This window comes from Schistosoma mansoni, chromosome W (genome assembly GCF_000237925.1).
Source record: "Schistosoma mansoni strain Puerto Rico chromosome W, complete genome".
Taxonomy (NCBI): domain Eukaryota; kingdom Metazoa; phylum Platyhelminthes; class Trematoda; order Strigeidida; family Schistosomatidae; genus Schistosoma; species Schistosoma mansoni.
The window spans coordinates 46,704,254-46,722,967 of NC_031502.1; the positions used below are offsets into that span (position 1 = coordinate 46,704,254).

General features: G+C 34.4%; 1 protein-coding gene across 1 annotated transcript; it reads left to right on the forward strand.

The window, feature by feature from the left end:
* Positions 1-335: 335 nt before the first annotated feature.
* On the forward strand, positions 336-16,908 carry Smp_084050 (putative aaa family ATPase; the record flags this gene model as incomplete). The annotated part of the gene is made up of 5 exons (XM_018789911.1): positions 336-440; positions 4,489-4,597; positions 14,274-14,455; positions 14,861-15,066; positions 16,381-16,908. 5 exons carry the CDS (start codon positions 336-338, stop codon positions 16,493-16,495), a joined length of 717 nt encoding a protein of 238 aa, XP_018655306.1. The 3' UTR covers positions 16,496-16,908.
* Between the last annotated feature and the right edge of the window lie 1,806 nt (positions 16,909-18,714).

Genomic DNA, 18,714 nt, shown 5'->3' on the forward strand with positions numbered 1-18,714 from the left:
CAACTTGATTGATCGAGATCTGTAAATATTGTCATTTTATTATGAATATTTACATTCTTTTGTAAAAAATAACCTCACTTTAACATTTATCAAATTCTACTGTCTCTGAAATTTCATTCATAAAACAAATTATAAATTTTTACTTTTCAATATGAAAGTGTTATATTGCGTTATGTAGATAGCTTAGACATTGACATTTTAAAAAAAGTACTTCATCGTCTGGTTTGCTAAATTATATGCAAATGATTGTGCTAATCTCAGTATATATATATATATATATACCCAAAGTTAATGTGATGGAACTCAATCTACCTTCTTCCATCTCTTGCCTTAAAATGTCAGCCAGGACAGACAATAATAATATCACCCAAGAATGGAATAACTCAACATCATCTTGTGATTTATTATTCATTTGGCAAGAAAACAAATACAAGAATAAAGTACATATAATAATAAACACAAAATAATATGAATCTATTTTTATTCTGTACCTTCTTTTCAGCTGCTTACAACTGTATTCATATTTGAATATTAGATAGCAAACATTGGTGACTGAAAAATTGAAATGAAAAAGATTATTAGTAACTATACTTACGTATATATGTGTGGTTAAGATCGTTTGCATGTAGTTATCAATGTGTGTACTTTGGATGAACAGAGAGCAGTACATGTTCCTATCTCTAAACACATTTCAAAGAATCTAAGACTAAAAGATTCCACAACTTCAAACAGTACAACAGGTCGGCACTTAATGTATAGAAGCCATATTGTTAAAGTTTTTCAATCATTCAAAATAATTGACATTCATAAACACAACTTCATTAAGTGTTTTTGAAGCAATAGCTATCAATGCCACAGTAAACTGATATATTTTTGATCAGATTCTCTCTAGTCGTTATTATAATTATTGTTTGTGTTGCGTTATCCAACCTTCATTTAACTAATTATTATTTTCACTCTAAAATTATCTTGTTATCTACCCAACTTGTAAGACTCTTGTAAACTTTTGGATTTCTAGAATAATTATCCCCTTATTCCTCCCATATACGTTTTTTTACCTATCTATATTCAAATGGCTTTAAGCATATATATATATATATATATATATATATATATATATATATAACATCATGGTATATATTGATGTATAACATCATAATATGTCTACACTTGAAAATAAATGGCAACAACTCACGAAGTCAAAATTAATTTAGAAGGAGAATGAATGATAAATAAGTATTATTTTATGATCACTAATGAACGTCTATTTGTCTGTCAGTTAAATGGTACATTGGCGTAACTGTTTTGTTAAATCTTCTAAGTTATTAATCGTCTGTTGTATTCATTATTTGTGACCAGACTTATTACATTACAGTAAATTATTAAAATTTAAGTTTAGTAAATGACTTATTCTTTGTGTATAAAAACTGACACATAAACCACAGTGTTTTAAGCTGAATAAATCTATGATCTGTATAAGTAACTGTATACTGAATTTCAAAAGTTTATTAGCGGTAAATATCAAACCTTATTAATCAGATAATTCACATAAAATGTAAGCAGAGTATAGTGATTTACATAGATATTCTAATAAGCAAATAAAGTTACTTTACTTTTGCATTACGAAATTTATTCACTTTCTACGAAAGACATTTTAAACTATTATATTAATTCTATAGTCACAATGTAGAAGTCATGATCCAGTCGAAAACGTTGCATATTAAAAATTAAATTCTATCACATCTTTATTTAAATCTCTGCATAGATTTCAATTTCTTTATGGTTGATATGTAACTAATAGACTACACCTTAATCCGATTACTTTGAATAAGTATTACGATATTAGTTTGTGCTCTGAAATGAATTATTTTCGTATTTATTATTTAAGTCGACTTGTAATTGTTTTTGAATTATCCCATTGTTAATATTTTTGTTCACTGAATTTTAAACAATAAACATCAACTCTGAGATTCAGGTACATTCAACGGACAAGTCTCAAATAGAATGAAATTCACTTCCTGGATTTTACTGTTAACCACATTCCAAGTTTTTTTTTCGTTCGTTTACTTTCACGTAAATAGCTTAATGATAGATTTTGGTGTAATTTCATTTGAAAGAAAACGATTTTAAAAAAAGAAAACTGATTAGTTAGTTGATGATTTGGTAGCTTTTATTTATTGATATAAATAAACAGTTTATTATTTAATTTCATTGGATTTATTATTTGAAAATATTACATCAGATTATTATTTACTGTTTGATAATATGTTATGGCGTATTACCACATAATATGAGAACACTGATAATGTACAATATTCTTATTGTACAATGAAATATACTCATGTATAGAATGCCCTGGTACGGCCGACAGTGGAGAGAGTCCGCTCTTCCTCTCGAAATGATCTCAGATGGCCACGCGTATATAGCCTCTGCCAGGGAAGTCCTACTCACTGCCTTCACGTGGCGGGGCTGTTGTTTACTAAATTGAGAGGACAGGAAGCGAATGTCCGGCGCTTTAACCGGGTCGGTGGGCACGGAAAGTCCACCTAGGGGAGTTGGAAAACCCTGATTCCAAACCAATGGTTCACATGGGCTCCAGTATCCTGGGGGAATAAATGGCGTATGAAGCAGTTGTTGGTCACCGGCTACCATGGGACTGCATCTCGTTACGATGCTCCACTGTCTTGTGGATCAGATTTTTAGGTCAAAGGCTCGGGGTGTGGCCCCTTACGAAAACCACCTGTTTCGGTCTGGGCACCCGGACGGTATCACAGCCCTCACACAAAACAAATAAGATTTGTGTGGCGCATATATATTTGGTGCCCCTTTGTACCAATATTTATGTGTTTAAATAGATAAATAAATAAATAGAATATTCCAAGAATCATTTTGAAGGTTGGTTATAAATCGAAAGATTGAATCTGTCTGTTTAAATATGAATATATGTAGTATATGGTTTTACTGTTCTCTTCTATTAACCAATTGGTTGAATTAAATAATTTAATATCAGAAGGGGTTTCTGTGGATATTATAATAATTTTAATAGTTGAGATCACGAGTCAATTATTAAATAATTTACTTTGGAATGAGTGTTTGACTCTTTTAATTCATCAATACATGATTGTGATAAAAAAAATTTCACGAAACACTTTTTTTAATCCAATATTTGAAAAAATAAAAGTGATAGGTAACTTATGTAGAAGTCATTTACGTGATTTTAAAACTTATGTATATTCATTTGGTCTGTTTACTGACATTTTTAATTATAACTTTTTTATGTTTAAAGGCTCAAGGTTATCCTTCATGTTACCAAACTGTTGAAATATGATTAGAATCCATTTGAACTAGTATTGGAACTCTTGTATATGAATCCACTTGAATAGCTTAACAAAATGTGCTCAAAGCTAACATGGTTTAACTCCTATAAGATGTACTCTCTGCTGCAATCTGGTACATACACTGATTGGTCCTTGAGTTATAGTAAGCAATGTCATACTTATCTAGCTTTTAAGTGGTGATCTAATTCTACAACTCAAGTCGAGTATAGCTATTAATATAAGTGATTCGACATTATATGCAATGTGTTTTAATGTTGGGCGGTTAGTATCAGTCGGTAGGTAATTACGAATCTAGGTTTTATAACGCGGGACAAAATTTCATGCGAAAATCAGTACCCTCATAATTGGAGTCACGCTAGTGTGAACCAGTGCAAAACCTCGATTCAAAGTTCTCTGTCCTTTACGTTTAATCACAGTGTATATATATTAGTTTCCTGTTCAAGATAATCTTATAATCAAAGCACTTAATGTTAAATACATAAAAATCAAATCGATGTGCATAAGTATGAGTTACTTATGCGTAAAATAAATTTAGATTCCGTTAACCTGATAAACTGTCAGATAAACCCTAGCCATAGATAACCAAATTCCTTTTATAACTGAATATACAATTAGATCGAGTTGACATTCACAAACAGTTGATTCTCAATTTAACCCCACAATAGTAATTGTTTACTTTGAAAATTAAGAAATTGTCATTGATTGATAATAATGAAAAGTTTTCAATTTTTTAGGAAAGAAATTTTTCACCGATTGTTATATTTAACTGGATAGATAGAAATAGAGATCTTGAAATATTCGATAGAATACAATTTAAAGAAAAAAAATTAACTGTCACTATTCTATTAGACGTTCAATTAAGCCGATATAATTAAAATGAAACTGAACTGTAGGGGAAAAAGTGGATGGAATAGAATGAAACACTGATAGAATCTCGTTTTCTTTTCTCTTAATCTATTTCTATGTTTGCCATTGAATATTTAGTGTTATGTTACAGTTATCAATTTGAAAATCAACCTAATAAGAACAGAGATATTAGTTCCATTCATATGTATGGTGAGTTAATAATCTATTCTTATCTACTGTTATACATTACTAAATTTTCTTAAGATAAAATAACCTACTTTTCATTAATTTTTTTTGTCATTAGATAAGCACTCTTGTAAATATGTGGTATGGTGAAACACAAAAATATGTAGAAGCCACATTTAGTCTTGCTGAGAAAATTCAACCAACTATTATTTTTATAGATGAACTAGGTAAGTTAATTAAACTAGCGTATTATATGTGTATTATAGAAGTTTACCCTCATTTTTTCCAAAATTGATAAAGGAAGACGATATTTTAGTTTCTACACCCTGGTTTTCAGCAAAGCAATAATAATTCTATTTAATATTACACTAATCATCTATTGTATGACGCCCAGTTGAAATCATTAAATCAATGTGATTGTTATATCTTGATAAAGAGTTCCAGTACTGGTGCGTAATAATTGTTAATTGAGGAACAAATAGGATTATTCTAATACGATTGGGTCCTATGATGGACTCGATAGAATATCAACTTGGACACAGCACCCCTTCGGCGTTAATAGTACACATGCTAATATGAGATAGAGGAAACTGGACTTTCAACATAACTTTACGTTCTGAACAGAAGTTAGTAATTGAAAAGGGACAACTCTGTTTATTCGGTGACATTCATTGACCGTAGAGTATATGGCAAAAGCGATAACAACCAATCAGATAAAAACATAAGTTCTTACGAAAATCCGAATTAGAAAAGTGTTGTCAAGATTTCCTTTTAAAGAAAGGGCTAACATATATTAACAGAAAGAAACTAGATAAGCAAAGATGGACAGTGGCTGGCAGTGGAATCCAGAATCAGCTGGATGTACCTGCATCTCAGAGTTGATGTTCACTCTGAGACTCGAACCCAGTACCTTTCGCTTCAAACGCCGTCGAGTTATCCACTCAGCTACTGAGTCTGCAATACCAAGTGAAGAAACTAGAGAACCTCAGCTCTCTTTAACAATATAATTTTAGCCCAAAGGATATGTATAATAGGTCCAATTATTGGATGTTATTTATTATAATTAATTGAATTAGTAGAGTAGTTGATTAAATACCTCTACCAGATTTATGCTTCCCTCTTTTTATGGCTTGGTTGGTTTATCAAATTAATGTCAGTGTTAAAATGAAAAAGTGTCTGAATAGTTTGTGTTTGTTAATCACTCAAACAGTTAATTTCCAACAATTGAGAATATGAAGCCATTGATTTGTCTTGTTTGATTTTTTTCGGTAATAACTACCCTTGATGTAATTCATGGTCAAAATTTATACATTAAAGACTGGTTGTCAAATCAGAACAGACAACTGCTTCTTTGAAATAACTGATAATGTACTAGTTAATTTTTGTCCTTCAATGAGTTTTTCCGCTCACTTCACTTATTTAGAAGAGATTGAAATAATATCGTTGTATTTCTGGGTGAAAATATTTGTGAATACCCACGTTTTTTTTCATTTTAGAATAAAACTTTCAAACTCAACATATCAACTGTCTTTTCACTGTAACATCGTGCATGTTGTTAACTACTGTGCAGTTTTTGTCTCATGACTAAAATCAGTATAGGAGTTGAACAAGCTTAAAACTAGTTTTACCGGTTGTTTCAAACTTTCACAGGTTCAACTTAGCTTTTCTGTGTTCCTAAAACTTTTATTAATTAGTCCCATATTCCTAAATCAAGTCAATCTCCACGTTATTCAGTCATGAAAATCTAAAAGTTGGCACAAATGTGCGCTGGTCCAAGTTACCACATGACGAAATAAATTACCAAAGCAAAAACAAAGATTTCAAACTGCTAATCAGTACCACAGTTGAAGACTAGTCGGCATAAAAGAGTAATTCCAAAATAACTAACTAAGACAACCGATGCTTCGGAAGTATTTGAAATACAATACTAACAGCGGACGCGTATTTACCTCTCTGATAACCCACGTTCTACAAATGTGCAACACTACAGGGTAGACTACTGTCCAGTTGTACTAGCCTTTTGATTGATAGATAGACATCCCACCTTTGCCACACGTGGTGCAATTAAATGAAAGAAAACTGTCTGGGTTTTCTTTATTTACTCTTCTTAAATGATTATTAATTATTACCATTTTTCTGTTAGAACTTATTATCTTAAGAAGATTATCTTGTTTGTATATATTATTATCAACAGAGATAGGGGTTATTGTGCGAATAAATAATTGGTAAAAACTTTACTTGAAAATAGTTGGTTTATACACAGATAACCAAGAAACATGATTGTAAAAATACTACTAATGAAAAGTTGAGTTTTTCATCACAGATGAAATGTTGTTTCTCAATGATTTTATCAATCTCTGATTTTCCTAGTCCGTGAATAAAGTATGAACCGGAGAACACTATGGAAACTTCTTCGACACTATGGAGTTCCTCAGAAAATCGTCAGCATTATCCGGAACTCATACGACGGATTACAGTGCAAAGTGATGCATGGAGGACGGCTGACAGATGCATTTCCAGTAAGGACCGGAGTCAGAAAAGGCTGTCTGCTCTCCCCCTTCCTCTTTCTTCTGTTGATTGACTAGATTATAAAGAACTCGACATCTGAGGGGAAGCACGGAATACAATGGACATCTCAGAATCAATTAGACGATTTGGACTTCCCAGACAACCTAGCCCTCCTATCTCATACACACGAACAAATGCAGACGAAGACAGCAAATGTAGCAGCAGCCTCTGCATCAATAAGCCTCAACATACACAAAGGAAAAAGCAAGATTCTCAAACGCAACACGGAGAACACCAACCCAATCACAATAGATGGCGAAACTCTGGTAGATGTGGAAACATTCATGTACCTGGGAAGCATCATTGATAAACAAGGAGGATCTGATGCATATGTAAAGGCAAGGATTGACAAAACAAGGGCAGCATTTCTACAATTGAAGAACATATGTGACTCAAGACAACTGTCAACTTATTTCAAGGTGAGAATCTTCAATACGATCGTCAAGACAGTCCTACTCTATGGAGCTGAAACATGGAGAACTACTACAACCATCATCAAGAAGGTACAAGTATTTATAAACATTTGCTTACACAAAATACTCAACATTCACTGGCCGGATACTATCAGCAACAGCGTTTTATGGGAGAGAACAAACCGGCTTCCACCTGAAGAGGAAATTAGGAAAAGACGTTGGAAGTGGATAGGACATGCATTAAGGAAATCACCAAACTGCAATACGAGGCAATCACTAACTTGGAATTCGAAAGGGAAGAGGAAAAGAGGAAGGCCAAAGAACACATTACGTCGGGAAATAGAAGCAGACATGAAAAGGATGAATAACAACTGGAAAGGACTGCCCAGGACAGCGTTGTATGGAGAATACTGGTGTGCGGCCTATGCTCCTCCACGAGGAGTAACAGGCGTAAGTAAGTGAATAAAATCTTCTTGATCTACAATTCTACCCAAGTATTCCTAGTTGACTATTAGTCGGTTGCATTAGGCTGACCCATGATGATAGGTACAAACGATCTGACTGAGTTGCGATCAGTGGTTGGAAACCTTTGAGTGATATGGGTCAGTATCCGTCACTGTGCCTCAAATGAGTTCACTGTTTCTTTTCCATTAAGTTTTAAACTTCAATATTCTTTCGTATTTTAATTCCTAGAATCCATCCATTCTTTTTGAAGAATATTATTTAATTTATACAAATATTCGTCAATATTTGAACTGATAGTTTGACAGAAATCGGACACCGAGTATATAGAGACATCGTTTGTGAAAACTATATTTGAAATAATCTCAGTGATTGAAATTTAAATAATTCCAACGTTTCCTACAGCAAACTTGTTAGGACTTCTTGAAGGTAGTAATCCAAATGATCAAAGACTATATAATCCTTAACAATCAAATCTAAGCTAAATGCTTATCCTGTCGTATTCAGATGCTGAATTTAGTATGTAGGATAACATGGGTCAGTAAGATGTGAATCATGTAAAAAGTTCACAATATGAAGATAAATGAATGAATGTATGTGTATGTGTAAGTGTAAGTTATTAATAATTGATATTAGGTGTTAATTTGTTTATTAAAAGTAAAAATAAAAGTGCGAATTGAAGATATTTTCGAAACATAGGTTTGTATGTAAAATGAGAATCATCAAATATATAAATAAAATATAAAAATTATTTTTTTGTGGTAGAACGGTGTATGTGAAATAAACAGGTTGAATAAAAATAGGGTTCAATTACTCGTTAATGAACATTTGCTAAGTGGTGGCCGGTTGAATATCATCTTTTCTATCCAGGTTATGTTTGAAATTGCCCGTACATACATCACTTCTGCTGTCCATCTTTCTTCATGCTTGCCAAACCCTATCTGAAGTATTTCGGTCCCTTCAAAGTTGATCTTGTATCCTGTTTCGAACGCATGTAACGCTATCGTCGACCTATTCTCTAGTTTCTTTAGATCAACCGAAGACTTGGAAACATGTTTCAAACATCGATTTGTTCCTTCTGTCTCTCATTCAACTGTCTAGGTGTTTCTCCTACATAAGCTGGATTACAATCATGACAGTTGACTTCATTCTGTTGTTCTTCCTTTGGAAACCTATCTTTGACTTTCACTAACGCCGATCTATGGTTTCACTGGCACGAAAATACACTCTTATAATATGTTTGCTTAGAACCTTATTAATATCTACCGATGTTTCTTTACGGTATGGGATGACCACGGTGTTCTTACATTCTTTTATTATACATAACCTTTCTTTCATTTCTAACAGTATTCTTTGAAAAACTTTAGGGCAATTGTTTGCCCTAATTATGGACAATTCAGTCTTTTGGTCTTCTTTCTCGGTAATGAGATTACAACTTCTGCTAATTAAATTTTTCACCACTTTAACATTCGTACAACAAGCATGAGTCTAGTTTGTTGTTAGTGGATTGTATCTGCTTGGGTAGCATAATGCTATTCGCTATGTTTACATTTTCAAATATTTCTTTTAAACCATTTCGTTTGATGGTGACAAAAATGTCATCTACATACTGTAACCAAACTTTGGGTGAATTTCCTCATTTTGTGATCGCATTGGTTTATAAGGAATGTATGAATAAATTCGGTAAAATCGGAGGAACTGGTGAACCCATTGCTGCCCCTTAGTTTTATATGTAAAGATCTCAAAATAAGAATAAGTTATATAGTAAATACGATTCAAAACACGTAATAATAACCTCGGAAGGATCTGACGGACATAGTAGATTCAAATGTGTCAGATTCCAAACACTCATAAATAAAATACAGTGCTCTATTGATAGGTACATTAGTAAATAAGGAAGAAACATCAACTTACTTACTTACTTACTTACTTACTTACTTACTTACTTACGCCTGTTACTCCCAATGGAGCATAGGCCGCCGACCAGCTTTCTCCAACCCACTCTGTCCTGGGCCTTCTTTTCTAGTTCTTTCCAGTTCTTGTTCATTCTTCTCATGTCTGTCTCTATTTCTCGGCGTAATGTGTTCTTTGGTCTTCCTCTTCTCCTTCGACCTTCAGGATTCCATGTGAGGGCTTGTCTTGTGACACAATTGGGTGATTTCCTCAAAGTGTGCCCAATCCACTTCCAGCGCTTCTTCCTGATTTCTTCCTCCGCTGGAATCTGGTTTGTTGTCTCCCACAGTAACTTGTTGCTGATAGTGTCTGGCCATCTGATCCGAAGTATCTTGCGTAGACAGCTGTTAATAAACACTTGTATCTTCTGGATAATGGCTTTCGTAGTTCTCCACGTCTCTGCCCCATACAGAAGAACTGTCTTGACATTTGTATTGAAAATTCTAACCTTGGTGTTGGTTGACAATTGTTTTGAGCTCCAGATGTTTTTCAGCTGTAGGTATGCTGCTCTTGCTTTGCCGATCCGCGCCCTCACATCTGCATCTGATCCACCGTGTTCATCAATGATGCTGCCCAGATATGTAAAGATTTCCACATCCTCCAAAGCTTCTCCGTCAAGTGTAATTGGATTGGTGCATATTGTATTGTATCGGAGAGTCTTGCTTTTCCCTTTGTTTATATTGAGACCTACTGCTGCTGAGGCTGCTGCTACACTGGTCGTTTTCTCCTGCATTTGTTGTTGCGTTTGTGATAGAAGAGCCAGATCATCCGCGAAGTCTAAATCGTCCAGCTGCATCCTACCTGTCCACTGTATCCCGTGATTTCCTCCAGATGTTGACGTCTTCATGATCCAGTCGATCACCAGGAGAAAGAGAAAGGGTGAGAGTAGGCAACCTTGCCTAACACCGGTCTTTACCTCGAACGAGTCGGTGAGTTGTCCTCCGTGGACGATTTGGCAGTTTAGTCCATCATAGGAGTTCCGTATGATGTTGACTATCTTCTCAGGCACGCCGTAGTGTCGAAGAAGCTTCCATAGTGTCGTCCTGTCCACGCTATCAAATGCCTTCTCGTAGTCGATGAAGTTGATGTAGAATGATGAATTCCATTCGATTGATTGTTCCACAATGATACGTAGAGTTGCGATTTGATCTGTGCACGATCTATCCTTACGAAATCCAGCTTGTTGATCTCGAAGTTGGGCGTCTACGGAATCCTTCATCCTGTTTAACAATACTCTGTTGAAGACTTTCCCTGGTATTGAGAGGAGAGTGATGCCCCTGTAGTTGTCGCACTTGCTCAGATCGCCTTTCTTTGGTATCTTGATGAGAAGTCCTTTTTTCCAGTCTGTTGGTACATGTTCTTCGTCCCAAATCTTACTGAAGAGGATGTGGAGTATCTTGGCAGTTGCTGTTACATTTGCTTTCAGTGCCTCTGCCGGGATGTTATCTGGTCCCGCTGCTTTGCCACTCTTGATTTGTCTAATGGCCATGCTGATCTCTTCAATTGTTGGTGGGCCAATATCGATTGGGAGGTCTGTGGGTGCTGCTTCGATGTTGGGTGGGTTCAGTGGAGCTGGTCGATTCAAGAGTTCCTTGAAGTGTTCTACCCACCTGTTTCGTTGTTCTTCAATATCGTTGATTACTTTGCCTTCCTTGTTTTTCACTGGTCTTTCTGGTTGACGGTAATTTCCAGCAAGTTTCTTTGTTGTATCATACAGTTGTCTCATGTTTCCCTCTCTTGCAGCCTTTTCCGCTGTCATCGCTAAATCTTCCACATATTTACGTTTGTCGGTCCTGATGCTCCTCTTCACTTGCTTGTTTGCCTCTGTGTATTCGGCTTGTGCCTTGGCTTTTTCCACTCTGGTTCGGCTGATATTGATTGCTGCCTTCTTGTTCCTCCTTTCTTCAATTTTATCCAGTGTACCAACAGTGATCCATTCCTTGTGATGGTGCTTCTTTTGGCCCAGAACCTCCTGACATGTTGAAACGATTGCCTCCTTGATACCTTTCCAGCTGCTCTCTATGGTGGTTCCCTCTCCATTGAGTAGGTCATGAAAGGCCTCGAACCTGTTGCTGAGGGCTATGTTAAATTCGTTGAGTTTGTCAGCATCTCGAAGAAAGGCCGTGTTAAACTTTTGTGATGTTGTCCGCGCCATTGTCCAGTGCTTCTTGAGTTTTAGTTTCATCTTGGCGACCAGCAAATGGTGATCGGATGCTATATCAGCTCCTCTTCTGGTTCTCACATCCTCCATCGTCCTCCTGAACTTTTTGTTGATGCAGACATGGTCGATTTGATTTTGTGTAGTGTGATCCGGTGAAATCCAAGTGGCTTTGTGTATGTTTTTGTGTGGAAATGTGGTGCCACCTATGACCAGTTTATTGAAGGCACATAGGTTTGCAAATCTCTCACCGTTTTCGTTCCTTCCTCCCAGTCCATGTTGTCCCATGACGTCTTCGTATCCAGTGTTGTCCTTTCCAACCTTGGCATTGAAATCTCCCATTAGAATGGTCAGGTCCTTGGTTGGGCACTTCTCGAAGATTGACTGCAGCCTATCGTAGAATTGGTTTTTAGCGTCTTCATCGTAGTCGTTGGTCGGCGCATAGCATTGGATGATGTTCATTGTAATGCCCTCTCTCTTTGTTTTGAAGGAGGCTTTGATGATCCTCGGTCCATGAGATTCCCATCCTATAAGTGCATTTTGTGCTTTTCTAGACAGCATCAGTGCCACTCCTTGTGTATGTGGGGCATTTTCTTCTTCATGACCGGAGTATAACAGAAGTTCCCCTGAAGACAGTCGTTGTTGTCCAACCTGCGTCCAATGTGTTTCACTGATTCCAAGCACTTCCAGGTTGTATTTCCTCATTTCCGCAGAAATTTGGAAGACTCTGCCGGTCTCCCACATTGTCCGGACATTCCATGTACCTATAAAAATTGTCGCTCTGGTTGTAAGAAGGTGCATCGGCCTCATGACTTCCGAAGGAACTCGGCTTTCATCATGAGACGTCATTTTTCCTTCTACTCCCAGGGCAGAGTTTGAATGGTTTGAATGATTTTTTCTGGTTAGCGTTTTTTTAGCGAGTTGATTTTCTACGGGATGGGGTCGCTAACCCCATGCCCAACCCTCCTCCTTTACCCGGGCTTGGGACCGGCAGTAGCCCCTGGAGGAGCTACAGGCGGAGTTGAAGAAACATCAAACTTGCCATCAATTCATCATCTTCCATGTGAATGGTATCAAGATTATTCTTGAAATCAGTGAAGTTTTTCATTACATGATTAACCAATTTGTCATATAGTTTGAGTATCCTAGCTAAGTATTCCGCTGGTTTATATGTTGGAGGATTCGTCAAATCAACCACTGGTCTAAGTGGTGTATTATTCTTGTGAGTCTTTGTTATTCCACAGGACCTACAGGGATTATAACTTTTTGGATATAATGTGAACAAGATTACTGGACAAAATGTTGGGATTATTTAACTTGCCATTACTGAGATTATTTTAAATATAGTTTTCATGAATAAATATCTTTTGATGTTCAAACTTCCTCACTATCATCTACACTGTTGTTTTAATTCTTTTAGTATTCCTCTTTATTAAATTTATCTCTTCGTGTCGACGTAGTATGGCAACTCGAACTGACGTTTATTTTCGTCAGAATTAATGTTCTTATTATGAATAATGATTGACTGAAATTAGATGAAAGAGCACATTCAAAATCAAGAAACTGCTCATTAGTTTCATACACATACGGTTAATAGAGTGTTAACCATTGTTGAATAGAAATAGTCCACTACTACAAATATATTACGTGGTACATAGGTACAAAAGAATTGATTAACTTTTGCTGTCATTATATATATATATATATATATATATATATATATATATATATATTCGATATGAATGATCATAATACCCACTTAACTAAAAAGCCGCTTAACATTTTCGACTATTAAATTTTCAGTAATGTTTTCTATGATGATTACTACTAATATGCATTTATTACCGTGACAAGATATGATCACGTAAAATACCTGACAATTTATTGGCGAACGATATTTGTCAATTTTTAGGTAAGTTTTTGCCATAGTCTGTAGTCGTCAGCTAGAGAATCGTGTAATACAGAACGTTAGCACCTATTCCACCTTTAACAGTGTATATCTACAGCCCTACATTGAAGTGCCGAGCTCCAGATCTGACAATAAACACCATACATCCACTCAATCGAAATTTGTTTATCCCAAATTTAATTAATTTGTAAAGTATAATGATCATCTCTGGATGACAACATTGAATGCTTCCTACATTCTTAATTTAGTTGACTTTATATTTTTCGTCACAAAATATTTATTCACTTAACTGACAATTCGTATTGTATTTGCAATTGACGTAAACTTTGATTTTTTAGATTGAAAAGTAAATATGTAGTGCATGTAATGATTTGTTCAATATTTTCTGTATATTGTTGAATAATTTTATTGACTGAATCGTTTCTGTTTCTCCTCTTTAGATTCTTTTTTAACTGCACGTTCTCATTTGGATAACGAAGCTACACGTATGATGAAAACTCAATTTATGGCCTTATGGGATGGGTTGATAACAAATAATAATAATACTCAAATAGTAATTGTAGGCGCAACAAATAGACCTGGAGATTTAGATCAAGCTATATTACGTCGTTTATCTTTTAAGGTAAATGATAAATATTTATACGTAATATCCCATCATTTTGTTACTTAGTGGCCCTTTTGGGAAATTTTATTACTAAAATAATGAAGTGTACTGTACCAAACACAATTATATATGTATCAGTAGGAATCGATATTCTGCTGTTTGAAAATTTAGCAACCTTCTATGGTACTCACCCATCACATCAAGGTATTTGTCAGTTATTTACCTACTTCAGAGTTGATTTCATCAATAGCTTATTCTAGTCGATGAAACTTATAAGGTCATTGTTCCAGATCACACTGCCTCAGACCAACTAATTGCATAAACTGGAAATATTTAATACCATGTTAAAGGTTCAAGATTCAAATCACACAAGTAAATCAAGTTGGACTACTTTTATGATCGTTCTTTTCTTTTCTATCCCAGATAAATGTTCCTCTTCCTAACGCAAATCAAAGAAAACATATCTTAAAAGTACTTCTTAAGGATGACCCAGTTGCTAAAGCTCTCAATGAAAGCGATTTCACGCAGATCGCTAGTAAAACTGAAGGACTTTCTGGAAGTGATCTCTCTGAACTATGTCGTAAAGCAGCATTTGCATGTCTATGGTCTTTTCTTGAAGGTGGTGATACGTAAGTTTTATGATACCATTATCATTCATAGTTTATTAACAAACCTACCTCAGCATTCACTCCAAGTTATATTTATTTATCTGTTAAATAAAATTTTAATTTTTGCCGACTTGCTAAAGTCACACATTCGTATTCATATTTGTTTTGCACTTAGTCCACCAGTGGATTCTGGCGAATATATATATTCGTCTGAGTTGCCACATGACGATAGCACAGCTAGATGAAATTATCTGGACAAACTCCAGAATGGTAGAAGTAGTAACAGCGTATTTCCAGCCTACTCCTACACCACAGATCACTCGTCTCGGTAGGAGTTAGTTGGTCATTAGAAAAACATATCACAACCACCTCAGCTGATGAAGCTTCACTGTTTTACCAATCAACTGCCAAACCCCATTACTTCTCATTCAATGACCTCAATGAACACTATCAATGCTTTGAAGACACCTATGATCGAATACTAGTAAACTTATGAATACTCTCTGTTCTAAATGGCCATGTTTTACATCTATAAAGAAGGACAGAGTCGATTAATGCTCAGTAAAGTGGCCCTCACCTGCACCATGGATGATGCAATTTGGTGTAGCCAACTGATATTTCTAAATCCATCCTCGACTACTTCACTGTTCGTCAATAATTCTGGCGCTGGAGTGGGTCAATCCCCAAGTAACATTTTTGACTTTAAGGAGGAGATTCGCATCCTAAACGTGTTTGCATTGTTGATCAAAGCGATCATAAAACTGGGTTTCGTTAGCGTCCTTTCCAAATAAAACTATTCTCTCTGCTTATTGTAAATCAACTAGTTGATCCCCTGCTAAATCAATTCCTGAATATTTAGACAATGAAAGCGTTATCTTTAGAAGTTCGTATGTGGTGAAGTTAAATAAAAATGGAGAAAGTAGTTAGCCCTGAGGAACACTTGAAGTTGACAAATCTGATGACAGTTTTTCATAAGCTTTGACTTGACCACTAGTGTTCGATTACAGATCTCGTACAAAGTATATATATATATATATATATATATATATATATATATCCCTGACACTTGGTAAGTTCATGAAAAACTTATTACGACCAAAATGTCTAAGCTTTAGCTTATCTGACCGTACTATTGAATAATGGGAATCTGAAATTCTAAAGTGTCTAATTTTTTTCACACACTTCAGTGACAAACTTCCAGCCTAAATTCAGTATATACTATATCACTGATAACCTTCATTAAGATGAAACTTACACTTTTATTAACTTCTTAAGTTTTGTTTACCAAAATTTATTCACCCCTTTAAATATATTGTAATATTTATATTTTTTTAGGCAAGCCAGTTTACTGTTAACTGTAGACCACTTTACACAAGCTTTGCATAAATATATGAACGATAAAATTAAACTTGCACCTTTGGGTAATACGAACTTCTTTCCTTTGGGCTGAATTTGTCAATCATTCATATAATCCAATATCTTTTACCGAATTTTCTTGATTATTATTATTATTAACTCAATTCGATATATATTTGTATTTATTGTTTTAAAATGTTGAAACATTTCAACATTTTCACTATTTTTGTTTGTTTGTTTGCACCTAGTTTCCTGTGTGAACATTTGAATGTTATTCGATGATTGACTCAGTAAAATTATTTTGATTGGATTGTTTTCATGTTTGTTTGTTTTTGTTGTTGTTGTTGTTCATTGAATACATTCCTACGTATGTATAAAAACAAATTTTGGAAAGTAACTTTTAAAACAAAACATAAAAAACAACTCACCATTTTATATCAATATATAGGAATTGGAAATGTTATATTGATCATTTTTTTGAAGATGAATAAATTATTCTAAACAGTCCTTTCTTCTTCTTTTTTTTCTTAAATATTATCACTTACACATAAAATCAATAACTATGATTTTAGCTAGTCCACTGTTTCTTTTCTAACAATTTAACACCACATTATCAGTGATCAAGTTGAATTTGTAGCCCAGATTTAAACAGAGTATGCACTTGATCTTTTGGAAAAATAATTTGTTTTTCAATGGTTTTTCCATTGAACATTGACAATGAATTCTGAACTGATTTCAGACATGAGGTATATTATACTTACTATGCATAATCATATTGTATCAACGCTATGATAGATAGACATCGAGATTGCACATACATTTAAAAGAACAAACATTCTCGAGATTATATATACACATATATTACACTATATATATATATATATATATATATATATATATATATATATATATATATACATTTGGGATGTCATTTATTAGATGTTATACATTTTAATGTTTGAACAAATTGGTGTTCTTTAATGTTGCATTCAAAAGTAATTGTTATAATAAAGCCTACTTACAATTCAACAAAATGTTTGTATTAATTATAGGTTTTTGCTCATTTAGTATATAAGACAGTTTGCAAGATTTATTATAAAGAGCTTTATGTATTAAAATTTTCAAGTAACTGTTTTATTTATCAATTCTTCAAGATCGTGTAAGTGTTCTAGGTTAAAATAATACATGCTTTAGTCAAAAGCCACCTAATGAAAGCAGTCTCATTGAACTTAATGCCTACAATATTAACTCGCCAATATGACGTGATGATCAAACCGATTTTCAGCTGTTTTATTAGTCTTCAACTACTGACTACGATTATTCTACTGTTTAACTATGGAAACTAGCACATTTACACACTAACTGCATTAACAGTCAGTAAATTGATTTCCCGATACCATGTCAGAAGACTAAGTTTTGTTAGCATTGTTGTTTACATACTCTAAATCAATGAATGGATTTTAGTGTAGGAAACCAATGTTCGAAAACTGTCAAATGTATTTACTAGATGGAAAAAAGCATTCATCCCTGGCGAAGGCCATACACGTTACTGTATGATAGAATACAGTAGTCTGTGGTACAATCATAAGTGTTCAGGTAAGAGTAAACCACTGTAATGTAGACTACTTGCAAGATATTTGTCCTAGTATCAGTACCCGATAATAAATCTCTTGATCGATGGAGCTAACAGGAGCTTTCATATCAGGAGATATGGCTAAGGTCAAACATCACAGAACTTGGCAAATCAACTTTGATGATTAGAAGTATTTAAATTATTATACGAACCAGGAATCCCCGAGATAGCGTAATTTAGACCGAAGGGAACTAGATGAGCCCGAACAAACGTATTGTATTTAGAATTCGAAATCAGGCAGTCATCAAGTACAAAAGAATCATTAGTTCATACAAACAACACATCAACCTATCTGGATTACATAGGTTTGTCAATCAGTTGTTGTTAGATGAAAAAGAATCAGTAGAGCTCTAACATTAAAACAAGAATATTGTAAATAGATCTAGTAAATGGAAGCGTATGACCAAATTAATTAGGATTGCATATTGGAAACCAATGAGTTTCACCAACTGAATTAGCATGACATCCACTTGTACACCGAGTGACTGCCTACATTTAGAAGCTAATCTTCATTATAAAACAATCTAAGACAAATATGTGGTAGATTTCGGTAAGGTTGTATAGGAATCGGTCTTCATTATATACGTTTTCAACCAAATGATTAAAAACCAGATAAAAATCTTAAAGTTAATATTTTGCAAGTTTTATCAGCAAGATATTATTTTCTTATTATATCAGTC